This window comes from Trematomus bernacchii, unplaced genomic scaffold (genome assembly GCF_902827165.1).
Source record: "Trematomus bernacchii unplaced genomic scaffold, fTreBer1.1, whole genome shotgun sequence".
NCBI lineage: Eukaryota > Metazoa > Chordata > Actinopteri > Perciformes > Nototheniidae > Trematomus > Trematomus bernacchii.
The window spans coordinates 7,311,281-7,336,801 of record NW_022987705.1 but is presented as its reverse complement, the minus strand read 5'-3'; the positions used below and the strand labels follow the sequence as shown (position 1 = coordinate 7,336,801).

The 25,521-nt window shown below is 38.8% G+C and overlaps 3 protein-coding genes and 1 non-coding gene across 7 annotated transcripts; 2 read left to right on the top strand and 2 right to left on the bottom strand.

The window, feature by feature from the left end:
• Positions 1 to 241: 241 nt before the first annotated feature.
• uspl1 (ubiquitin specific peptidase like 1) lies at positions 242 to 12,978 on the top strand. Of its 4 annotated transcripts, none has more exons than XM_034139979.1 (10): positions 242 to 377; positions 940 to 1,005; positions 1,359 to 1,515; positions 2,271 to 2,393; positions 2,493 to 3,426; positions 4,104 to 4,214; positions 7,148 to 7,277; positions 7,812 to 7,937; positions 10,234 to 10,394; positions 10,880 to 12,978. In XM_034139979.1, the coding sequence occupies exons 3-10, from the start codon at positions 1,390 to 1,392 to the stop codon at positions 12,658 to 12,660; spliced, it is 3,492 nt and encodes a 1,163-aa protein (XP_033995870.1). In that variant the 5' UTR covers positions 242 to 377; positions 940 to 1,005; positions 1,359 to 1,389; the 3' UTR covers positions 12,661 to 12,978. The 4 variants fall into 4 exon arrangements, with proteins under 4 accessions (XP_033995870.1, XP_033995869.1, XP_033995868.1 ...); XM_034139978.1 differs by having other exon boundaries at positions 937 to 1,005; XM_034139977.1 differs by lacking the exon at positions 940 to 1,005.
• Positions 12,979 to 13,725: 747 nt separating this feature from the next.
• On the bottom strand, positions 13,726 to 13,797 carry trnae-uuc. The gene has a single exon. It is a non-coding gene; the product is annotated as a tRNA-Glu (tRNA).
• A 1,494-nt stretch (positions 13,798 to 15,291) lies between these two features.
• Positions 15,292 to 20,131, top strand: alox5ap (arachidonate 5-lipoxygenase-activating protein). The gene is made up of 5 exons (XM_034140373.1): positions 15,292 to 15,517; positions 15,606 to 15,687; positions 18,069 to 18,139; positions 19,526 to 19,607; positions 19,683 to 20,131. The coding sequence occupies exons 1-5, from the start codon at positions 15,448 to 15,450 to the stop codon at positions 19,843 to 19,845; spliced, it is 468 nt and encodes a 155-aa protein (XP_033996264.1). The 5' UTR covers positions 15,292 to 15,447; the 3' UTR covers positions 19,846 to 20,131.
• Positions 20,132 to 20,968: 837 nt separating this feature from the next.
• Positions 20,969 to 22,646, bottom strand: LOC117490612 (mesenteric estrogen-dependent adipogenesis protein-like). The gene is made up of 5 exons (XM_034140372.1): positions 22,320 to 22,646; positions 22,103 to 22,239; positions 21,608 to 21,729; positions 21,344 to 21,517; positions 20,969 to 21,217 (listed from the first exon to the last, which is right to left on the bottom strand). Exons 1-5 carry the CDS (start codon positions 22,517 to 22,519, stop codon positions 21,203 to 21,205), a joined length of 648 nt encoding a protein of 215 aa, XP_033996263.1. The 5' UTR covers positions 22,520 to 22,646; the 3' UTR covers positions 20,969 to 21,202.
• Between the last annotated feature and the right edge of the window lie 2,875 nt (positions 22,647 to 25,521).

Here is a 25,521-nt window from a genome sequence, read left to right as displayed (position 1 = left end):
CAAAAATGAGCATGCTATTAAATAACGGGATTCAATTCAGCGTATCTTTTATCACGTGCATGTTCTCGCATCGATTAGTCCCGATTTCATGGGCAGTGTCTTACCAACATACAGTACAAGCAGGAACAATAACTTGAATAGAGAGGCTACTGCTGTTCACTTGAACTACCAAGAGGGGGCCAGCGGAACCTTTGTCTGTAAGAGGGGGAAGACAAAGGCCGCTGCACAACCGCCCAACAAGCGGAATAAGAACGTTTGTAATACGAACTGGCAGAAGGGTGCACATGGACTCTTTGTGAATTAATAAATGCGGCTCTGCGTGGATGAATTTCGCCGACCTGCATCGTTATATTAGATATCATTTAAATCTGGTGTCGGTACGTATATTTATTCATTCACAAATACTGAAAATGAGACTTTAGTGCCTGAATTAATGCCCGGCTCTTGGCTAATATGTTAGCATGCTAGCAGCAAGGTGCAGAGGCTGATGGTTTAGTAAGTGCGTGGATTGTTAACTGTAATGTTAGGATTGTAAATAGAGTTTACACTTCTACAGTAGGTTTGACAGGTTTAAAAAATCAAGCCATTTAAGGATTTATCGAATCACCTAGCTAAATAAAATTGACTGTTTTGCATCTTCCTAATTAGTTTGGCTCCTAAAAGGAGTTAAAGTGTTCTCTGAAGGCCGCATTTGCCATGGGAAATGCTCATTTACTCAGTGTGTCAACTTAACAGTTTCCCATGTATATTACAATGTCTTTATATTGTTTTAAAGGTTAACACTCATGTGTTAGGTCATAGTGGACCGCTGGTCCCACGTGTGCCAGCAAACATCTATCTTAGGTTAGTTTTTGTGAAGATAGTCAGTGAAACAGTTTTTTATCCTGTATTATATCCCGTAATGATTGTTGTTGTTGTTGTTGTTGTTGTTGTTAGCAGAAACGGCTAATGTGAAAGAGTACACATCATTCTGGATTATTTAAATGTTGACTGTAGACACGTGAAGTAAGTAATTATTAATAGTAAGTAATATACAAAAGTTCACATTATTATTAATATCATATTAGGAAATCAAGGAATTCTAAATAGTTACACTCGTACAGTAAATGAAATACCTGACAGATCATAAGGCTTTATGACATGGATGCGATCCTGTCAAACCAGTATTGCCACAAAGCGTTTGCTCATTGTTTTGCACCATTCAGTCAATATAACTTGAAACATTAAAGTGAATGGTATTGCTGTATTAACAATATACCATTATCTAACACATCTATATAGTCTTATGGTCAATTGTGTTCACACACCTCATGTATTGAGTAACATTGCATTATGTGGTGCTGTATTGTTCTCCCCAGCTCCTCAGGACTGGAACCTGGTTGCAGTGACATGGTGTTATTTTTTGAATGGCATCGGACAGCTATGGATCAGAAGAGCAGCAGTGGCTTGCCAATGACTGGTGAAGACACTGGTTTGGGGGCTTTGGCCTTACCACTGGTGGGGTATTTGGGAAAAGTCAGTAGAGCTCTTGTTTTCCTCTAACAGTTGTCACTTGCGCAAAGCTGAATTATATTTGAAAAAAATACTGTGACTTTGCAGTACCAATCCAAAACATAAAAAGGAAATCTTTAGTAAAAGGCGAAAGATTTTTGGGTAGGCTTGAAGCCTATTATTTATGTTTTTATAAGAAACTGTGTACTACATGATTTTGTTAAAATGATCTATTTAGAAAAATAATCTTATCTACAATTCAATTATAGATCTATTTAAATGTAACTTCATGTATACTTCATCCCATTAATAATGATGAGTGAAAACGTGAAGCCAAAATCTAGAGTGAAAAAAAAAAATCACTAAAAACTGAACATTTCTGTCAGCAGTTTTACTCTTGCTTGTATGCGTCACCCCTGCAAGGTAAATCGAATACAAAATTCTAATTTTCTTTTGTTAGTTAAATGCATGTACAGATGTGTATTTAAATGTGATTGGACGAATACAATGAATGCTGCTGACAGTGGTGGAGAAAGATGCTGAAATATGACAGTGAAGTGGGTAGGTAGAAATCCATTCATCTGATACAAATGTATAAAGTTTTTAAAACATTTTTGCATGAATCGCAAAAAGATAGATGTAAGTTTTACACAGCTTTGCATGTTCTTTAAAACTGTTTGATAACTTGTGTTTTAATATGCTACAGTGAAACAATCATCCTTTTTTGTGGCATATCGTATTAATACCATGTTTCTGTGATCTTAATGATCTTTTTAAAGGTTCAGGAAAGAGCTGCTTCACTTGAGTATTGTCCATGGTGTACCTCGAAGGGCTCGAACTATGCTTTGCGCTCTTATCGCATCAACCTCCAGGAGTCCATCACACTCTGCACAAACCCACAGGTAAGTCTTAGTTCATCAAACATCCAGCTGAACAGCCATGGTTTATGCTTTTCTTTCAAGCAGCCATGTTAAAATCTTTCTGTTTTCGTTTCTTCATAGTGCCTTTTCCCCCTGGTCAGCCGTTCCTTGGAGGATGTTTTGGCCAGCTTGGTTCCTGTGGAGCCCTCAGTTGGGAACAAGAGAAAAAAAGAAGAAGAAGAAGGAGAGTTGATTGGACCAGTACACAAACGCCTGCGACTGAGTGAATCCGACAGTCTTGGACCACAAAGCATTACGGACGACCTCATGAAAGAAGCAGAGCAAGGTGCTTTGAACTGTGTCGTTAATGGCCAACATGCAGCACCAAAGGCAGGCGATGAAAGAGTTAATGGATATAAGGATTATCCAGTTGTAGAGACACCGCTACAGGAGTCATTACAATATGAAGATGATATTTTGGACCAGGAACCAGAGAATGCCACTTGTACGGATGTTTTTGCTTCTGCTACATGTTTGACTCCAGCTGGACTCCTGCAGTGCTCATCAGAAGCCGCGTTGACCTCTGATGCGGCTGAGGTTGCACTTTCTCATCATCGTGTTTCTCCTGATGTGTCAGAGGCCGAGGATGACTTCTGTCAGGAGAACAGTCCTCCTGAGGCGCTGAACAGATGCTGCAGTCTGGACTCCGATCAGTCCTCTTTTGCAATTGATTCAAACGGAATCAATACTCCATCACCTCCGCACAATGAACAGACAGCAAGGACTGCAAAGAAACCACTGATTACAGACAGCATTAAGTCCAAAACAGAGGGTTTGTCCCCTACCAGGATAACCACGCAGTCAGACGAGCTTGTATCTGCTCCGAATCATCTTTTCTGGAATAACTGTGACAACCTGTGTTGGCTGGACTCGATGCTTATTGCTTTGGTGAGCTGTAAGAGCTTGAGAAGGAGTAAACCCAAAGATGAGCCTCAGCAGTCTTCTGTCTTGCAGCTGATGAGAGGATATGAAGACGTTTGTGCTGCCACCCAACTCCATCAACAGACTGACAGAGGTAGGTTGTGCACATCCCTGAGCTCTATTGTATCTTCTGCAATACAAAAGAGCTGCTTGTTCTAAAACGGCACACTCAATATTACATCACATGCCTTTAGGGTTTTTTCTAGGAGAGGTCAGAAGCCAAAAATGGCGCATGAAGGTGTTTTAATATATTTGTTTATATTAATAATGTAATTGTAGATTTGTTTTAATGGAGTACATACATATAAGTGTTACTCCTAAGAGACAATAAACTGTATTTCAGAGATGATTGATTAAGGAAATACCAATGTCAAGCCAGGTGTACATGTACAGAAATCTCTCCAAATGTACACAAAAGGTTTTCAATTTGATAGGTTTTTAACTTGGGTGTAAAGTAGCGCTACCATCAATGACAAATTGCAAATTCTTTCGACTAAAAAGTCAATTGAGTTAATTTACTCGTGATAATTTTTTTGTTTTTATATATAGATATAATGGAGTGCATTACTCAGAATACCTTTATGTATCCCACAGAGGGGACATTTGCATTTGCTTAAGCAAGAAAGAGCCAAAGACAACTTAATATTAACTAAGAAGCATGCATAAAAAAAAATATATATATATTAAAGATTAAAGAAATTACACAATTTACCAAATACACATCTGTAAAAGTTTTGAAGATATAATATATAATGTGTGTTATCTATCTAGATGGCGACGTGCGGGTGCCATATCATGTGCTGCAAAAGGCCAATGCAGAACTACACACTCTCAGGATGTCCATCTTCAAACTGCTGCAGCCCAAGCTGCACTGCAAGCTGGGTAAGCTCAGTCACTGAAGACAAACCAGTGCTGAAAGGAATTGAACATTGTTGATGAAGTAATGTTTTTGGACATTCTTGGTTAATGTCTCTTTCGATCCACATTGGTGCAGATTCAGGCCATGGCAGCCAAAAAAAACGGCTGTGTCGATATGAGGAGATGATATTCGCTCTCAGGATTATATTTAGAAATACATTCTGAATGGATGTCTCATTCCCGAGGTTTATTTGCACAGTGCACAAGTCCTGTTTAGCATACCTTTTTAGTATGTGATGGAAAAGGCAACAATTGTTGTGCACTACTTCATCAGTCATCATTCATACTTTTCTTGCTTAAAGTGGACCTATCATGCTATATTTGAATAATATATTGTAGGGCCATACCTATATAAAACATGTCTGTGAAGTTCTTTTTTCAAAATACCAAACAGATCATGCATTTTAGCCATGCCTCATTTCGCTCTAACGTCAGAACAATTTCAAATCTTTATCAGCTCCGTTGCAGCCCCGTTTTGAGAGATTTGGGTATGGAGGAAAAGAGAGGGTTGTGTTTTCTAACACTTGGTGAGTTCCCTGACACACCGGGGACACATATTCATCTATAAAAGACGTACAAAAGTGCATTTTGCATGATAGGTCCCCTTTAATTTTCTCTCAACTTGGTTTGAAGACTGTGCAATGTAGCAAAGATACAATTTCACACTGGCTACTTCACTGCACATACATTGGTTGACAATACAAAGGTTAACAATACAATTAGACGATGTTAGGCCAAGGCTACGTTTTGAAAATAAAGTAGTAAAATATTTATTGGATTGGGCCGGTGTTTCTGGTGCTACCAGACATGATGGGAAATCTTTCTCAGTTCAGAAACAATATGCAAATAGTGCAAAGCTACTGTGAGCATGGGGGAGATGTCTGAGCAAATGTTTTTCAAACTCGAAAACACTGCGCTCCCAGGGCCCCTCAAGCCGCCTGTTCATGAATATTATATTTCATACTGCCTTTTTTTTTGCCAACCAGATCACACAAAACTGTCTCAGGGCTTCTTAACATTTAACAAACTATGAATGTGTCGTACCCACCTAACGGGAAGAAACTCAGCTAACTGACGAGACGAATCATTTTTACAGAAACAAAACACAAGTCTCACAAGAAGCTAAATGAGTGCTTGGCGAAAACGGGCTAATGCCTTTTCTGCTCATATCTCACAAAAACGATCTTTTATACTTCATACTATCTGCACAAACGACATATCATCTGAAAGCTGAGATTCCATTGGTATAAGTCTCATCATTGCGCGACCAGAACTCACTGAGCGAGCAGCCAGAACAGAGCAAGAAAACATCAGTTTTCAAAACCATAACAATAATTACATCTTACCTTTGCTGTTTTGTGATAAAAAGTTGTGTTCAAGGGAATAAAAACGCTGCTCAAGGTTAATCCAATGTCTCTGTGTCACTTTAAAATTATCACTGATAATCCTTCCTTCCATTTTTGTCAAAAACGGAGATTTCATATGCATGCTTGTGAGAGCTACAACCCAGCTTTCGGTTTTGGGCATGCTGGCATGCATTCACCAATGGTAATGTTCAGATGGATTTTTAGGAACTTCCCCTCGATTCTATTGGCTCTAACGGTTCAAAAGAGTCAAATTGTCAATCATCAAAATCGACCGAGGGGGGCCAGAGATATGGCAAATCCAACCAAATGACCCCAGAAGTGGGTTCTTTTCTTCTAAACCTCTCTAAAAAGGTCAAATGTCACTTGTTTTGTATCAATCATAATACAGGGTACTTATTATATGTTATAGTTTGGATTCCTAAAGCTTTTAGTCTACTATCCCATCATTCAAGGGTGGTTTTCACTATAAGTAATGGTTTATATTTAGACAGACACTATAATTTACATTTCTTTACTATGTTCAATTTGAATTGACTTTAAAATAAAAAAATTCTATATTGATTCTGACTTTTCTACATCCAACTCACAGGTGTATCATTGCTTTGATTATTAATTTACCCCTTTTAGAAGTGAAGATATAGTCATTTGTTCTGGGCATGTCATTTTCGAGCCTGAGGCATGGAAAACAGGCTCAGGGCTTAACAGATTTAAAGGTCTCCTATTATGCTGTTTTTAGGCATATATTATTAGTCTCAGATATATACAAATATATAAAAAACATGTCTATGATCTGTTTTGCTCAAAATACCAAACGGATCATGCATTTTAGACATCTCTCTTTCAGCCGTGTTTCAAAAGTGTTGATTCTGTCTTTTACTTTAGATGAATAATAAGGAGCCACTCCCCACGCCCCTCTGATAGATATTTGGTTACAAAGAACACATTGGTGCTCTAGGAGGAGATTCAGGTGATAAGGTGGGGGGGGGGGTTACCTTGGTTGCTGATTGGCTAATGGTTACACAACCCAACAAATCGTTATGACATAAAGTGGCCAAAATCTGATCAGCTCATTTTCAGACAGGTTTTTATATAAATGGATCAGGACAAAAAGTGAGCGAATCTTTTTTCCTGAAACTTTCAGAATCACTTAAAACAGAGGGGACACATGTTTATGTATAAAAGACATGAAAAAGTGGATTTTGCATAATAGGTCCCCTTTAAGAAAGCCTTTTTGGTGTGACCTGTCATCACCATTAATATCTGACCAATATGTTTATTTTGTTAACAAGAGCAGGTTCTTCATAGGTCCCACCCCTTAATGCTGCTCTCAAGTACACCAGATTGAGGCATTCAACTTTAAACGGTAAAATGTGTGATGTTTTCAATGCAATGATTGTTTTAAGAACTTGTCGTCTCATATTAACCAAATATAATCGGGATAATGATTTTTGCCCTAGAGTGTGTAACCACAGCTTCCGTCAGCACCCCCCCTGTGATGATGCTCTAACGGCTGCATGTTTGTGCCTGCAGGTCAGGAGGAGACTCCGGTGTTCGCCCTGCCGCTGCTCCTGAAGACTGACTGTTGGGCGGAGCCTCTCTTCCAGTCCACCTTTCACTGGGAGTTCAAGTGCAGCGAATGCAAAACTGCCACAAAAGAAAGGTAGATGATGATCAGATACTACATGATTTACTTGACAGAGTGATAGTGATGTTTTTATGTCCGTAGAGGTGTGTGTGTGTGTAGCTTGTGAAGTTTAAGCTATTCTTTTTTTTTTTTTGCCAATGCGTTGATAAAATCTGACTATGACATTTTGGTCCAAAATAGATGCAAATTGACTAAGCAGAGGAGGCATACAACTGCAAGGTGGTTATCCTGTTAATAGTCACATACTTAATGCATTTTTAATAATTAATTAGTTAATTTATTTAGTCCATATTATACCTGAAAACATTGCAAAAGGCCTATCCGTTTACCAGAGCCCAAAAGGAGATTGCTTGTTATATTTGACTAGAAGTAGTAAGGTGTTAAATTAAGTATGAAAGAAAAAAATAGAAAAGCCAATCACCAAATTATAAATATGAAACAAGTGAACGTTGCCTATTTGTCAACATCACATTGCTAGAAATGTATAATTATTCTCTATTGCAAGCAAACTGAACACATTCTTAATCCCTTTCTTTTTGTGTTTCTCAGGGTTATAAAAACTCTTCCCACCTTCACAAAGGTTTTGCCTGATTGGCGCCCTCTTGATGCAGTCCACTTGGCCCCGTGCAATGTGTGCTGCCAGAAGAACCAGAGAAGGACTTTGATACTGGAGAGGTAATAATAAGTGTGTGTGTGTGTGGTGGGATTTTTTGTTTGTGAATATGTCAGAAATCAGACCACCACTTGCAAAGTAATCACATCTACTGTTCAAACATTATTATTCTGTAGCACAGGGGTGTATTGTTTACCATGTCAATAAAGAATGTCACATAATTGTATAGGCAAGGCAAGTTTATTTATATAGCACCTTTCAACACAAGGCAATTCAAAATGCTTTACAAAAATTAAAGACATTAACCTGTTAAGCCCCATGCCCCCGCGGGGGGCAAAACGCAACATCTTGCAAGAAACAGCGTCTGAGGGCTTCTTAACATTTAACAAACTATGAATGTGTCATATCCACTTAATGGGAAGAAACTCAGCTAAGTGACGATATGAACAATTTTTAGCCAAATGAAACATAAGTCTAACGCCAAGCCTCTGAATTAGCCCTGAGCGAAAAAATGCTAATGCACTTAGCACAGAACTCACGGTAGAAACACTCCACCACTTATCAGATCTGCACAAACAAGACACCAGCCTTTGAGCCTAGGTTTCAGGTTTCAGTTTTCAGAGCGTAACATAGCTTGTGTGCGCGTCACTCTCCCTCCTCAATGGTAACGCGTGTGTATGTGGAACTTCCCCTTCGATTCTATTGGCTCTAACAGTTCAAAAGAGATGTCAATCACCAAAATCGACCAATGGGTTCCAGAGAAATGGCAAATCCACCCAAATGACCCCAAAGGTGGTTTTATTTTCTGCTAAACCTCTCTAAAAAGGTCAAATGTCACTTGTTTTGCGTCAATCTTGATACAGGGTACTTATTATACGTTATAGTTTGGATTCCTAAAGCTTTTAGTCTACTATCCCATCATTCAAGGGTGGTTTTCACTATAAGTAATGTGTTTATTTTGGACGGACACTATAATTTACATTTTTTTTTTACTATGTTCAATCTGAATTTACTTTAAAATAAAGACAATTCTATATTGATTCTGACTTTTCTACATCCAACTCACAGGTTTATCATTGCTTTGAGAAAAAAGATTATTAATTTACCCCTTTTTAGAAGTGAAGTTATGGTAATTTGTTCTGGGCATGTCATTTTCGAGCCTGAGACCTGGAAAACAGGCTCGGGGCTTAACCCTTTGGAGTCCTGGGCTAATTTGGCCGTTTTCGCATACTCGATTTGTCTTACTAAACCCCATTAAGAAATGTTTGGCATGTCAATGTTTGGTATCTTTTTTTTAAGGACACCCTCACCTATATGGCCTGATAGTTATTTTTTTCATTTTGAGAAAAAAATGTAAAAACGGATTTTGAAAATGATATTATTTTTTATATAGGTAACACAAACATGCACAACGAAACAATTTGAAAGCTGGAAATATATACATGGGATGTCACTATGACAATGTGAAAGTTTGATTGAGGTAGCATGAACCTATATACACATTTTATGAACAAATAACAGGTGTATCCATAGGCGTTTTTTCCTAATTTCTCAAGTTCTGTCAACAGTGACACAGTAGGCACAACAAAACATCATCAATCTTGATACAGGGTACTTATTATATGTTGTACTTTGGATTCCTAAAGCTTTTAGTCTACTAACCCATCATCCAAGGGTAGTTTTCACTATAAGTAAAAATAAATTTTTTGGACGGACACTATCATTTACCGTTTTTTACTATGTAAAATCTGAATTGTCTTTAAAATAAAAAACATCTATATTGATTCTGAGACTTCTACATCCAACTCACAGATGTAACCTTGCTTTGATAAAATAAATTATTCATATAACCCTTTTAGAAGTTAAGTTGTACTCATTTGTTTTGAGCATGTCATTTTCGAGCCTGAAACATGAAAAACAGGCTTGGTGCTTAACAGGTTAAAGTGGCAGTAATGACTCCCAAGGTGATTGAAATTGCCAATTAATTATTCCTAACACTTCAAATTGTGAGAAATTAAAAGATACCAGTGCAGTGCCTCTATGGCCGATTGCCTCTGGTTTGGCTGCATTCACTTTTTTTGAAAACTCATCAAAACATCTTCATCTTCACACGGCTTCCTTTGGTCCTCAGCAAAACACCCACCATGTGTGAAACTAAACAAATGTACAACTGTGGAGAACATCTAAAAACAGACATGCATACATAAAGACTTCATTCATTTTAGTAGGAAATCTGTTCACAATGAAGCGCAACCATCTCATTATAGTACATGCAGTCTAATAATTACAGGAGTGAGAACACTGTGCTCTTCACTTTTCTATCTGTTTAACCAGATTTTTGCTTTGTGTTTTGTTTAGTGTGGCGCCGGTGTTTGGGCTGCACTTTGTAGAGGGACTTCCTGACAACGATGTCAGTATCTACACCTTCTCCTTCAAGGGGAAACGCTACTCCATCACCACCGTCATACAGTACAACCACCAACTGAAGCACTTTGTCACCTGGATTTGTGATTCTGACGGTAGGTTTCCATTTTCTTATAGTTGTATTGTTGAAATGTAAGTCAATAAAAAAACATCCCTTGTGATTAAGGCATCAATTAATACATCATTAATTGTATTTTAGTACAATTTTAAGTTGTTAGATGCTGTTATCCTTTGCAATATTTGTACATTAACATGTATAGTGAATGAGAACTCTATTTAGCTGTAATCTACTATGTGCTTGTTTAAGTGTTGGTGGTAGATTGCCAACAGCACATTCTGCTGGACAATTCATGCAATGTTAACTGAGGAAGACTTGTTTCATTGCCATTTTATAGATAAGTTATTCTGCGGCTTGACGGATGACAATTCCACATTTTACCTATTCTATTATTAGTCTGTTACGTTTTCGATTTTTTAACATTCTTTTACATATGCTGCTGCTGCTGTCCTGGCTCCTCCATTATGAATATGTGAGGCACTTTTATGCCGTTTATAGTTCTTATTGTGCATTGTCTTACAGGATCCTGGTTAGAATATGACGACTTGAAACATCCCGATTGTAAGACTCACCAAAAGCTCCAGGTCCCGGCTCAGGAGATGCACGTCGTCTTCTGGGAGGCGGAGGAGGATAAAGAGTCTCGTGCCTGTTCTCCATCGAGCACATTTTCTGAATGTCCCCCATCTGAGAATGAGAAGAACCCCTGTCTAAGTGAAAATGGCTCAACAGCGGACAATGTGTTGAACTGCTCCACCGATCAGTCTCTTCTTATGTCTCACAACGACACTGACATAGTCTGTGCACTCTCAGCATCTGATGACGGGAACAACATCATTGACACGACGATCACGGCAGGAGGTGACACGTCTATCGGTTCCACAACGCTGCTGGACGCCTTCGAGGGACTTTCCCACGATGACATCATTACACTCACCCTGGTGGAATTAGATCCTTCAGAAATGCCTCCTTTGGACGAGAACAAACAAACCGAGGATTTGAGCGCTCCCAGCAGGGATGAAACACTTGACTCTATACCCGATAGCTCTTCCGCTGTAATACAAAGTGAAGCGTCTCCCAACCCTGATTTTCAGCTACCCTCCATTTCATCGGATTCTGCGGACGGCTCGTTGTGTGATCCTACATTTGTGCCTTGTGGAAAGAGAGGACGGGGCAGAGGCAGAGGCAGAGCAGCTGGCAGAGGCAGAAAGGTTGGCCGAAAAACGGTTACAAAGGTAGCGGAGCCAAAAGCAGCTCCGCAAACTTCACCAACTACATCCTCTGAGCCCTCAAAAGAAGTCATTAGCAAACCTGAGAGAGACGCTGCTTCTCAAAACCTACCGCCTGTTGAAACTACACAGCGAGCAGCCCCCATGTCTGCAACTGATACGCCACAGAAAAATCCCAATGCCACCATGCCCCCTCAGAACCCTCACTGGTCCTACATGCTCAGCCAACACCCAGTCTACCAAGTTAAAAAGTCAATTGCTAAAGTCACCCCCTCCAAAACACCCACCTCTGTTCCTCTAAGAAAGCTCAGTCCTCCCATCCACTCAACGCCCAACCCTGTGAGGAAACAGCTGCCTCCTGCAGTAGTCTTCCAAAAACCTCAGCTCAGGACAGAGGACAGCGATGGTCTCCCGCTAAAAGCTGCAGAAATGTACGGTGGATTTGGTGCGAAGAGCTCCCCAAGTCCGCTCCCATCTTATGCGCTTCTCAAAGGAAAATCAAAGCTGAGTCCACCTGTTACACCTAGCAACCAGAAATCCCTATTGAACACTATGGTGGTGTCTGACACGCCGCTGTGTATGCCTGGAGCAACTCGGCTACCGGAAAGGTCCTCAAATAAGTCCTCGAAGCTTCCTCCAGGCCTCAGCGAGACAGAAGCCCTCAGGTACAAGCTGATAAAGAAGCTAAAGGCAAAGAAGAAGAAGCTCGCTAAGCTGAATGAGATGTTGGGGCATAAAGGCGGGGCCAGCCTCCGACCGGACAGCACCATCCTGGGATCCCCAAACACCGTCACCTCCAGCACGTACGACAGCTCCATCTGCGACGACTTCCTCTCGGACCTGCTCTCGCCGGCAACGACCGCCAGCAACCTCTCCCCGGACAGCACGGGCTTCCTGGAGCTGCTCGCCAGCGGCCAGGAGGGGCAGGTGGAGCAGATACACTGTGGGGTCAATGCTGCAGGAGCGCTGCCTCAGATGAACAACACAGACAACTTCCTGGAGGAGTTTCTCTCGCAGGCCGTGACTCAATCGCCGAGTGAGATGGAGACGGACGCCCTCAGTGACCTGTTCATTTGACTTCTATGAAGTTTATATGCTTGTCAAGTGTTGTACACCTTAAAATACTGTCTGCAAGTTTGGCACTTTGTAGTGTAAATATTGTATGTAAATGAGTTGTATGCATTTATTATGTTTACAGCAGAGCTTGTTTGAGTTTTCTGTTTTGTTAATTAGAAAATTACTTGAAAAGTCTCCTGATGATTTTTTTTTTTAATTGTCATTTAATAAATACTTTAATGACTTTACTGTGTTGTACAAAATGTGTTGTTTGGTTTCAGCTTCCTCTTACAATAAAATATTTATAGTTTAGGTTTGTTAAGTCCATGTAAAAACTGACTTGCCTTAGACATGAGACTATAACTGAGGGCAAAACTGTTAGTTTATTGTAACTGAAAGATTAACAGTTCATTTAAGAACACATATTTAGAAAATAAAACCCTGTGCCTTCAATCAGACATCAACATTGCTTTGATTACACATCTTTTACACCTGAAAGAAAACAAAACAAAATGTTGTGATAATGCAGCAAGGTAACACGATGCATCTTTTTCATTGTTTGCAGGAAAATATGTCTAATTTACAGCACATCAATAACTATCTTTAGAATGTATCATTTGAAAATGGCAATGTTCAGTTGAATCTGTAAAGTTTAGGTGTAATTTTCAGCTGCTTGGTTTAACGTAATTCAATATGAACTTTAATTATAATATGTGTATTTAGTCCAAAGTGATCTAGTCTTTCAACAAATAGGAACATAGTCACATACTGTATAACTACCAGGTAATATGAAACAATCAGAATACCTTTGTTAGTCCCACAGAGGGGAAATGTACGTTGTTACAGTAGAAAACGAGCCAAAGACAGCTTAATGTTACGTAGAAGCATGCATAAAAAAAGTAATATGATTTGTTTTACCAAAGCAATGCTAAACTTCATATATCAATGAGTCACTTAGCAGACCTTGTGGGAAAATGGCAAACTATAAAATATGTAAATCGTTATTACTATTTACATATTTAAGCAGTCTCTAGGATCACTAGTGTCTAGCCTGGATGAATTTCAACCTAGAATTCAAAAGAGTCGTTCCCATACCGGGAGTCGAACCCGGGCCGCCTGGGTGAAAACCAGGAATCCTAACCGCTAGACCATATGGGACTCACGTTAACCTTCACGACCGTTAGCCATTTTGAACATAGCCATGGATAACGCGTCGTGTATACGTATATAAATTATATAAACTATAAAGGTACAAACTAGCAGACCATGACTTCAGCTGGTATCATTTCGACTATCTACTGTAAATAATTTAAATTAAATACACTACCACGCTTAGTTAGTTTTGTGTTTGATAGTAATGTCAGCCTAAACAATGTAACAACACTGCTTGATTAAATGTTTGAACTAGCTTCACATTAGAAAATCTCTTCATTTGTATTTGTTGGGAGGTTAAAAAACAGTAGTTTATTCATTTAGTAGGTTCAAGTATGTATGTTGGTCATTAAGTACATATAGTAAGTTTGTATGTAAATAATTAATTAATTGAATTAAAGAGCTTTCATAAACTACTTCAACAAATATTGCATTTTGAACATGTTTCTGTTTTTAAATACAGTCACTAACCAATTGGGGGAAATAGCAGCTGCATTACCATTTTAATGCACTCGCAGGTGCTGTTTGTCTATTGGTAGGCCAGGACATAGTATATACAGTCTTTGATTTAGACAGGTTGTAAATGGCTGTATACTGTATACTGTACTACAATAAAACCCTTTTGTTCAGGCATGTGTGCTTTCCCCGAGATCAGCATTTTATATATTACACTTCTCTGCTTATCGAGCATGTTCCAGGGGTGAACATTGCTCTCTTCCTCTTATCTTCATTTATTTGAATGAGATAAAAAGTCAAGAACACAAATACAAAACATATAGGATACATTTTTTTAATATGATTGCTTTATACTAGAGGTTTTCAAAGCTGGAGGTAGGTTCAAATAACATAATTAGGACCTCACAGCCATCCAGGAAATAAGTGAAACCAAGCCAAGTTAACTGTAGGGATGAGGGGGCTCCTTTTTCCAAGCGTAGTCTGACAAGAGCCCACCTCCAGGAAAACCCCTACTCTCAAATCTACACACTTTAACTGTATACTGCTTACATTCTGATCTAGTACAATAAAAGAACAACCTTTAGCTGTTATGTAATTTCTCTATATTGATGTATTTATCTTTTTACTTAAGTAAAATGTATAAGTACTTCTTCTTCCAGTGCAGTAGATGTTTTGACTTCATAAAAGGAGAAGCGAAGGTGTAATTATTAACATGAATGAACATTTGAATAGGAACACCTGGAGTTTCTCTCATATAAGTCACCCTGTTGCTTTGAGAAAAAGGCTATCCACATTTGAACTTGTCTGGGGGACATCCTTTCATAAAATATAATATTAAAGGATTCCCGTGTATTGGTCTTGCTCATTTGCCAGAAAGACTCCAAAAAGGCCCTCACAAAGAACATTTAATTACCCTAATAGAGTAATGCAAATGTGTTCATGGCCGTGCAATCTCTGACACAAACACAGAGGAAGTAGCAGGCCTGTGTGCACTCCTCTGTATTAAGCCAGAACATAATTTGCATAAAGAGGAAACCACAAACGAGTTTTCTATGTAGGATTGAGGTGGGATGGTGCAGTATGTCATAGAGACACAGATCAAGTTTATTTTCTTCAGGCTGACTGGAGAGACACACTTCTGGACGGGAAAAAGAAGCTCAGCATCTCCGTTCATCTTCTCTTACAGCTCACACAATCATCATGTACAGCATCGTGGTGGAAAACATCTACATGCTGGTCATCGTCACCCTCATCAGCGTACTTCAGAATGGTGAGAAAAAGCAAGAAGCAACTCTAAATCAGTAGTTAAAGATGTGAGTAAGATGTGTGTGATGACGTTAATGATCTTTGTGTTTTAGCATTCTTTGCTTTGAAGGTAGAGAAGGAGTGCAGGAGGGTAAATACAAACCCAGCTGCTTTTGAACGAGTTTCTTGTGCCAAGTAAGTACAATTGTATACTCAGTTCCTCTGCTAATCTAATGAAACATATGCCAGTGAAACTATGGGATTTTTGTTATTTTTGTTTCCTTCTAAAATAAAAATTCCATTTGGTTTTCCATTGACCTGTTTTGGAGAGGCAGTCTGCATTTGCCTGAACACTCCCAGATACTGGAAAAAACGACAGAGCTCATTTGAATGCTTGCTGGGAAAGCAACAATAACCGTTAGGAAAACATTTAATTCCACAAGCCTCTCAGTGAGGTGACTCATCCTCATCATCCTCATGTGTTTAAAGTTGTGTTTAAAAATGACTTATAGCTTAGGTTGTTTTGCTTTGTTTAAAATTGCAATCCAGGTATGATCGTGCAATATAAAATCAAGCCTGTTTCTCAAAACTGTAACTTTCACGCTTCTTGCAAAACCACTTGGCACATCAACATTTGTCAATTCAAGAGTGTATCCACCTTACATCTTAGATACCTCACACACAAAACTACTCAATTATTTGACACTTTGACAACTATTATGTTAAAATATCAGAATTTTCAATTTTTCTCTGTTTCCTGTCATTGTCATTTGAATGTGATTGTGTTTTGGACTGTTGGTAAGAAAAGTGAAAAAACGTCACCTCAGGCTTCGGGAACTTGTAGTTATTGCACATTTGCTTCTGATTTTTTTATGGGCCACAATTCATTGGTTAAACAGAGAAAAATATCAACAAATCCATAAATTGTGGCACTGAGGACAAAAATGCGTTATGCTGCATTTAATCATTAAAAGTAGTTAGGCTACCTTGAAATTCAAATCTAATATTAGTGACACAACGTCTCAGTATTGGGCAGCTCCATGGGCTGCAATGCACTTCCTGTTTTTTTTTAAGAAACATCTCAGCCACATCCTGTCTTGGATTTCAAACGTTTGGGTGATGCAAACGTTTGCTTAAAGTTGAAAAATTACCCGTCTCTTATTAAAGGTTTTTCGAGGTAGGTGTAGAAATAAATCTGAGAAAAGATATATAATTACCTTTCAGGAAACAAATCAGCTTGTGACCTCTCAGATTTATGTTGAGGGCTCTTGTAGGGTCCTGACCGAAAGGTTAAAAAAAAAAAACGTTCTGAGATAGGACATTTTTCGCCAGTTTAGTGGAGGAAGAAGTACTCAGATATTTTCCTTGAATAAAAGTAGAAATACTACAGTGTAAAAATACTTTCTTACAAGTAAAAGTCCTGCAATCATAATCTTACTTTAGAAAAAGTACATAAGTATTCACATCAAAATATACTTAAAGTATCAAAAGGGAAAGTACTTATTGTGTACGTAATTCCAATTTCAGAATAACATTCAATTACTGGATTATTATTTTTTATTAAAGTAATGTGTTTATCACAGCTGGTAAAAGTGGAGCTACTCTTATACTTCTGCTGGATACTTTACTTATAACTATATAGCATAGTTTATTTCTTATATTTTGTATTTGCTAATAATCTGAATCTGTAAAGTAACAAGTATATATTTATGTCAAATTAATGTAGTGGATTAAAAGGAAAATATTGGCTTCCATATTGTAGTGGAGTAAAACCGTAGCATAAAATAAAAATACTCAAGGAAAATAACGCAAAATCGTACTTAAAGGTGGGGTAGGTAAGTTTGAGAAACCGGCTCGAGATACACTTTTTGTTATATTCCATGGAATGCTCTTAACATCCCGATAGCAATGAATATCTTAAGTGCTTTGACAAAAACTCCATAAAAAAATGTCATCTGTGGAAGCCGTAATACTGTAAAAAGCACGACCGATCATTTTAGCCGGCCCGGCTAAAATAACTGGATGGCCTACCTGCCTGTCAGCCTTCCATCTGTGCACAGACTTATCTCGTGCCCTCATTGGTCATGTGCGCGTTCGTGTGTGTTGGAGGAGGGGCTCTGTAAGGAAGTGGCAGATTTTCTCCGGTTGTGTATTTTCAAATTCTAGCGCACTCGAGCTGGTTTCTCCAAAATTACCTACCCCACCTTTAAGTACAAAACTTGAGTAATTGTAATTCACTACATTACACCACTGGCTAATTCTCCAGACATGCGTGAGATAGAAAAGGTTTGAGGGACATGGCTCTGTGAAACACACTGAACTGATTATTGCAGTGTATTGCAGCAGCCAGTACGTACTACCTCAGAGTGGACGACATTTTTCCATTTCAACTCTTCTCCTCCAACACTCAGACAGCCACATTGGTTTTCCATTGTTGTTTTTTTACAGCCTTTTCTGCTATACAGTTTAAAAATGTTTTCTTAAATATCAAACGTTATCAGATTGCTCCATAAATCCTCTTTGCAGTTAACTTCCTTGATTGTACTAATCGCACCTCTTGTTTACTCATCTCTCAGTCGTAACTGCATGGATTCTTACCCAACGTTCCTGGCAGTGATGTGGTGTGCCGGTCTGTGTCTCAGTCAAGGTAATCATTAATCAGTTACTGTAAAGGACTTTTTTTTTGGTCATAAACAGAACACTCCCACAGAGTCAGTTCAGCTGAGGAAAAACATTCAAGAAAGGATTTTGTTCTATAGATTATTTTATTTTGTTCTTTATAGATGACTCCTTAATTTGAGGAGCACTTATAATATAATACCATTAACCCTATTTAGCCAAAATGATATGGACACTTGACCACACATACATGTAATTCAAAACTTACGCAGCAATGAAGTACAGCCCAATCAGGCTCAGCCAACACATGCAGAGGACAGGGTGCTTTGGCAGAATTAAATTACAATATAAATTCATATCAAACTTGCTGTATATTCATCTGCAACTTTAAAATATTGAGACAACTTTTTAACCCAGGATAGTCAGAACAGGCCGATACAACTGACACATATTAACTCATGTTGTTCCACCTAGGCTCTCATTTACACTAAAATGTAAATCAAAAGTATTCCAACCTTTTTTCTGGAATTCTTACCTTTCATACACTACCATCTATAAGAAGCTCTTTACACTTGAGTGACAACTACTTGTAAAGGAAAGCAACATTTCCTTATAGCTTACTGTAACAATGTCTCAACCATTACAATAGCTCATAAAACACCTTATAGAACAATAAACAGAGAGCCTCTTGAAGTTTCTAGACTGCCAACAGTCAGTCCTCAAATGCATTTTTTCTCCCTCTGCCCACACTACCTGGGCTTCACTTCAAGTAATACATAAACAAATGTGTGAATATATTATTTTTGGTTCACACAGTTGAATCACGGTATTCTCTGAAGTATCATTAGTGACTGTATCACTGAACCGGGAAAAAGAGCCACAGACCAAAACATGACACCCAAATAAAAGTGGCCAGGAGTTTCCATATGTTCCATATTGTGAGTTATGAAAATGGGGATTGTAGTAATATACCAGGCTATTCAAAATTGCTGGTCATCATATAACGTTTACATGTAAAAAATATGCTCTGTTAAATGAATGGACAAAAGTGAGTGTGTGTGAGTTAGAAAGACACGAGCAGCACCAACAGTATATGTTAATTGTTATAATAATAATAATAGTTAAAACTCAAATAAACTACTTAAAAGTATTTTTTAACATGCTATAGTGCTGCTAACATGTAAACTGCCATGTTTTTCTAATATAGCCTCATATAGTAATATGATATTGGTTTCCCAGTTCATAATTCTGTACAACTATGTTCTCATTCTTTAGAGTTTCATTGTAACTAATAATGATAATTACACAAATGTAATACTGTGATGTTTTCTGAGACCATACCATGATGATCTCAGTTTGTACAACCCAACCAGGAAGTAATATATATATTTCTTTTTCTGTCACATCTCTGAAGCTCCTGCTTCCTTTGCTGGGGTCATCTATCTTGTAGTCAGGCAGAAGTACTTTGTCGGATACATGGGACAAACCTCTCAAAGGTAAATTATAATGAGCGATCTGTGTTTTGTTTGTTAAGAGGCATAGTCTAACATATATTTAAATATTATTCGTAGCACCCCAGGCTACCTGTTTGGAAAACGCATCCTGTTCTTCCTGTTCCTGATGTGCATTGTGGGAATCTTCAACTACCTGCTGGTGCGCTTCTGCAGCAGCGACTATAAGGAATACGTGGAAACCATCACCAGCGCTGCGTCTGCTCTTCTCCTACTCCCTTAGGGCAAGGTGTGTCCCATAATGGCACAAACAACTTATATGTCTTTTAATTGAACAAAAACAAAAGTCTGATTTAATTTCTGTTCTTATAAAAGAGCATTTATTGTGTGTCAGTTTGGTAAATAAATAAAATGTCATTAACAAAGTATGATTCTTCTGTACAAACGTCTTAAACAATTCATTCTGCAATATAGATTTGACCCCTTCAACTCTAATCAAATGAGGTAAACATCTGGTTACTATCGAAAAACACTGGAAAAAAATACACAATATATTCCTTGATAATCTTCATGGCATTCAGTAATTCTTTGTCAGTCCTTGTCAGTGGTTTCCACCAACTTAACAGAAGAAGTACCCAACAGCCATTATAGTGCAGTTCTGTCTGAAGAGGTAGGCTGCTCCTTTACCTGGCAGGTTACATTCTTCTGCTGACCAGGAAACTTCCTTAAAGGAGAGGTGTCATGGCCATTTCCACTGATCATAATTCCATTGTTGAGGTCTACTAAAATAGATTTATATTGTGCATTTTTCCAAACTCACATTGGTTTCTCATACAGCATCTCTGTAAACTACTTGTATTCACTGAATTTCACTATCTTCCTTTAACGGCTCGTTGTAGCTCCAATAGCTCCAGCCCCCACCCTCCCTGTGAGCACAGTGTGCTCTGATTGGTCGGGACGTTGTGAATCACGCTGAGCTCCGTGGAGGTGTTGTTTCCTTGTTTAGGATACATAGCGAAACACAGCCAAACTCATCCTGAGCACACACAAACTCACATCCGAAGTAAAAACAATAAGTGTGACTTGATATTGAGTAAAAAAAAGGTTGATAAACGCTGTGAGAATGGGTCTGCAGAGAGAATTTTGCCGCGATCCCAACTGTCTGTTATCAGCCTGCAGCCAGGGATGAGAAATCAGCTGAGCTGCCTGCTCCCTGCACACAGATGTGTGTGTGAGGAAGTCCGTGGATCGGTCAATTTGGACCAATCAGCGGGGGCTTAACGTAACGGCTCCGCGGACGTAACGTAACGGCTCTTCGGGATTGGTCCATTTCGTTCCGGGTACCGCTTGACATCATGCCGTACCCGGAACGAAATGGAAGACTCAAATGGGCAGTGACGTATCTCCAACGAGGCGTTTTGGGGAGGTCTTTTCTGTGTTAGAGTTTTACTCGCTACAGGGTGTACTTTGAGGGTTTTGACTCTGCACACCGTTTACATGCATAAAAACCTTCATAACACACAAGGGGACGGATAATAACCGGAAAAGCATGACACCTCTCCTTTAAGGAAGCAGACCCAGACGCCATTAAAACTGAGTGCAAAAACTCCATTTGTTTCTCTTTCCCATCCACTGCTTGCTCATGTCAGTCTCAACTGTAATGGTAAAAGATGTGAGCAGAGAACACAAATTAGACAAGTGCAATCTGACAAATCCAGCAAAGTAACTATCTATATTATACTATCACTACTATATTGCTAAGAAGAATAAGACATACTTACACTAAATTTCCTTTTGCTGAACCCAAACCGGTGTGCAAAGTCAAAGAGGGCATCAGAGTAGTATTTGAGGGTGAAGGAGGTGTCTCTCCACACAGGTTGGACTTTTGTTAATTTGTCGGTTATAACGCTGCTGTTTTTCACTGCCCAGTTCTCCATTATTTCAGTCAAGTCAATCTGATATAAACAAAAGACATATTTAAAAACCACAAAACACACTAGCTCCCGGTGTGAACTACATTAAAAGTGACACAAAGTCCTGCTTACATCCACCCTGTAGCTTTCTCCTGCGACAGAGGAGATGCTCCAGTCCAGGCCTTTCTCCATCTGCCACTTGATGAAAGGATCGTTTCCATCGATGGACACCACAAACTGCTTGAGCACTGCCACTGATACAAGGTGTAGGATAATTTATGGGGAAAACAGAGGGAAACCAGTGAGAAGAGAGCTCAGAAAGACATGTTGTCATTGTGCAGAAGCACTGTACAGCCATTATCATTACTCTACTCCACCCATTGCAAACATCCCAAGTTCGATTTCAGCCCACATGCAGTTGAGTCACCCATGCCACATATAGGCAGCATGACACACTGTGCTCAAAAGTATAATGTTGTGCGAATTGAAAAAAGCCAGTGGTGGATTTAAGTACCATTTATCTTTTTTGAGTTATTTCAGTGTAATTACACAAAAACGTGTGTCTGCGTCATGATGAGGTCATTTTGTATAATGGTAGTAAGTAGCCTTGTGTACAGTTAAAGTTACCTCTTGCTTTATTGGCTGCCTTTTTGTCGTTCACTGAAAAGTTTTCTTCGCATGCAGACATCAGCAGATAAATCCTCTTGGACAGCAGACTCTTCCTCATGCTGGTATACTCCCATAAGTTTTGCATTTTAACCTTCCTGTTTTGAAACAATTCAAACATGTTTTTGTGTATAATAATATGTGTGTTTTAAAGCATCCCATGAAGCGTTTCCCTCACCTTCCCACCGAGTTCAGGAAAACTATTTCCCGTCTGCAGGAGTTTAAGTCGTCGATGAGCACCAGGCTCTTTTCCGGGTCGCTGTAGACTCGGTGACCGGAGGAGAGTTCCTCCACGGAGAAACCGTCCGGAGGATTTTTCAGAAACTCTTCCACTTCTGTCACTCTCATCCTGCTGTGGGACGTCTTGCTCGCATTCATGGTGTCACGCTTTTCTCTGGTACGTCTTCCTGTGGCTCCGGCTGTTTATAATGCCTGCCTGAAGTCTGTAGCTTAAATAAACGCTGCGAAGCTAGACATGATGGTGACACGACCAGACTTCCGGTCTCAAATGATGGAGCTAATTTCCTGCCAAAAGTCACGTGACTGAGTCACGTGACTTTTGGCAGTAATATTCCGCCGTGGTTGTGCTCATACACACTCACACATGCTCACTCACACATGCTCCACGGCAGCAGGGGGCACTACTGAGTCCATTGGGAAGGCGGGAGGTTGAGCAGAGCATGGAACAGCTCTTGCCAGCCTGATCATGACAGCCGTGTTTCTAGCGATCCAGCATCTGAATTTAGCGATCACAACGAAAACAGCCAAGACACATATTGAGCCCAGAAAATGAATGTTCTTAGGGCTGTAAATATAATAAGCCTTTGTCTAAAATAGACAACATTGTAACTAAGGAGATTTAAACTATACAGCGATTCTGCACTCGGTCAATCAGCTGCTCTTCATTTTCTTTCCTGCTATATTCAATGAGTGATACAAATATTTTTTACCATACGTTCTGAATAAAACTGATACTGTTGGACTCGGTACTAGTTGACTGCTACCAGAAATAAAAGGAAGTACTTTACTGTGTACTTTGTGAGTAATCCTCTGTCAGAGTCCCCTCCATAGTACATAATGCATGTTTTTTGCTATCTTTGATGAATGATAAAAGGGTCATTCCAGAATTGGAGGACAATTTAGACACCAACATTTTTGAAAAATGAACCTTTCATTTTATTATTTTTTGTTATGTATTTAGGAAAAACAGATAATAAACCATAAAAAAAAGTGATTTGCCCAGCTAAGGCATCAAATGTATATTTTCCAATGAAGAATTAACCCTGTTACTCTAATTATAGTAACAGGGTTGCAAGTAACAGGGTTGAAAATCAATGCTAATTTTAGCTTTTACCTCAGGAATTAATGCTAGCTGCACAATGTAATGCTATTGTCAAGGAATGGACACACTTTATATTATATTTATATTTATATTTATATATATTTAACAAAAGAAAGATACATTTGAAATTAATTTGTTTTTGTTTCATAATTTGAGTAACAGGGTTGCGTTTGTATGAGTGCCACACTCCTTCAAGAGTGACAAGATTGGAAATATATTACAAATAAAAGAGAGGACTTAGTTTTGGTCTACCCATGGTAGTAGCACATGGCTTGCTGATGTCCTTTCCACTGTGTCATGCGGCAAACAGTTTTTTCACTTCCTCTGCCAAGCTAAAAAGGTTTCGGTAACAGGGTTGCGCGCATGTTGAGGGACACACCTTCTGTGCAAAATTACTGTTATTTAAAATGTGTTTATGATTTAACAAATTGATTTTACCATTACAAGACACATATATCAATAGAATAATACCAAAAAAGTAAATAAAAACCCTATTTTAAATGTTATAGTTGACATGCAAGTTGGTCACCAAGAAGCTGGGACAAGAGAAAAGGGCAATTTTAGGGGGTGTTCGAGAGCTATTTGATATTTTAAATAATATTTTGAAACCACTTTTTCTACAACTTTATATGCATCTTGTCTCAAGACAAGTATATTTAACACAAGTGCATGTCTTAGCTTTTTGGGCATGGATTATTAGATTTTTTATATGGGGGACATGAAATGTCCTCCAATTCTGGAATGACCCAAAAATAAAATGTTACCATTAGTTCTTAATGAAATTGATACGGTTTGACTTTGTATTAGTAAGCCTACTACTAACAATACATTGAAGTACTTTTACTGTGTATTTTTTTGAGAAATACTCTGTCAAAGTCCCCTCCTGAGAACAAAATCAAGCCACTTCTTCTAAGTTTGATGAGGGAAAAAAATATTTGTTGGGTGATTTAATGGGTGATGTAACATTAATGACAGACATAATATGAGGTCCTTGGCACTCTAGAGGGGTCATTTTGTGATCATGGGGCATCACCCTTACAGCATCAGGACAATATCATATGGAGTCAGATACTGGAAGTGGGCTGGAGGCGTTAACTGGGACTGATGGAAGGATGAGGCTGATGAGACTGAAGAATCTGCGAGGAACGAACTAGCGGCAGAGGAATAATTATATATTAAAAGACAGCAGCATCATAAGAGGGCAACCATGTGACAGAGTGTGTTACTTTGCTGAAGGATATTTGTGACCAGCTATCCATTCCAGGCCAGACTCTAAAGACTTTCCAAGGTGTGAAAATGCTGCTGCCGGAGTACTGACTGGAAGTATTGCTGATATCATGTCTACCATCCTCTTAAAATACTCTGTCCAACAATATCAGTCTCAGGAAGAAATGTTTTTTAATGCTTATTAAAAGAAAAACATGCATTCTTGTACTCAGGAGGGGACATTGACAGAGGATTACTGGAAAAGTACACAATAAGTACTTCATAGTACTTGTGGGAGTAGTATCAGTAGTACTGAGTCCAACAGGATCAATCTCACGAAGAACTAATGGCAACAAAAAAGAATTCCCTCATCAAACTTAGCAGAAGTGGCTTGATTTTGTTCACAGGAGGGGACTTTGACAGAGTATTTCTCAAAAAATACACAGTAAAAGTACTTCAATGTATTGTTAGTAGTAGGCTTACTAATACAAAGTCAAACCGTATCAATTTCATTAAGAACTAATGGTAACATTTTATTTTTATCATTCATCAAAGATAGCAAAAAACATGCATTATGTACTATGGAGGGGACTCTGACAGAGGATTACTCACAAAGTACACAGTAAAGTACTTCATTTTATTTCTGGTTGCAGTCAACTAGTACCAAGTCCAACAGTGTCAGTTTTATTAAGAACTTGTGGTAAAAAATATTTGTATCACTCATTGAATATAGCAGGAATAAAAATGAAAAGCAGCTGATTGACCGAGTGCAGAATCGCTGTATACAGGGGCGGACTGGGACAACAAATCAGCCCGGGACTCTCGACCGGCC

Excerpts from the sequence above, each read along its gene's own strand:
- alox5ap (XM_034140373.1), top strand. The coding sequence starts at position 15,448 with ATGTACAGCATCGTGGTGGAAAACATCTACATGCTGGTCATCGTCACC. Across the intron at positions 15,518-15,605 it reads CATCAGCGTACTTCAGAATG|CATTCTTTGCTTTGAAGGTA; the intron begins GTGAGAAAAAGC and ends TTTGTGTTTTAG. Across the intron at positions 18,140-19,525 it reads CGGTCTGTGTCTCAGTCAAG|CTCCTGCTTCCTTTGCTGGG; the intron begins GTAATCATTAAT and ends ACATCTCTGAAG.
- uspl1 (XM_034139977.1), top strand. The coding sequence starts at position 1,390 with ATGGTGTTATTTTTTGAATGGCATCGGACAGCTATGGATCAGAAGAGC. Across the intron at positions 3,427-4,103 it reads CCATCAACAGACTGACAGAG|ATGGCGACGTGCGGGTGCCA; the intron begins GTAGGTTGTGCA and ends TTATCTATCTAG. Across the intron at positions 10,395-10,879 it reads CTGGATTTGTGATTCTGACG|GATCCTGGTTAGAATATGAC; the intron begins GTAGGTTTCCAT and ends ATTGTCTTACAG.
- LOC117490612 (XM_034140372.1), bottom strand. The coding sequence starts at position 22,519 with ATGAATGCGAGCAAGACGTCCCACAGCAGGATGAGAGTGACAGAAGTG. Across the intron at positions 21,730-22,102 it reads GGCAGCCAATAAAGCAAGAG|TGGCAGTGCTCAAGCAGTTT; the intron begins GTAACTTTAACT and ends ACCTTGTATCAG. Across the intron at positions 21,518-21,607 it reads GAGAAAGCTACAGGGTGGAT|ATTGACTTGACTGAAATAAT; the intron begins GTAAGCAGGACT and ends TGTTTATATCAG.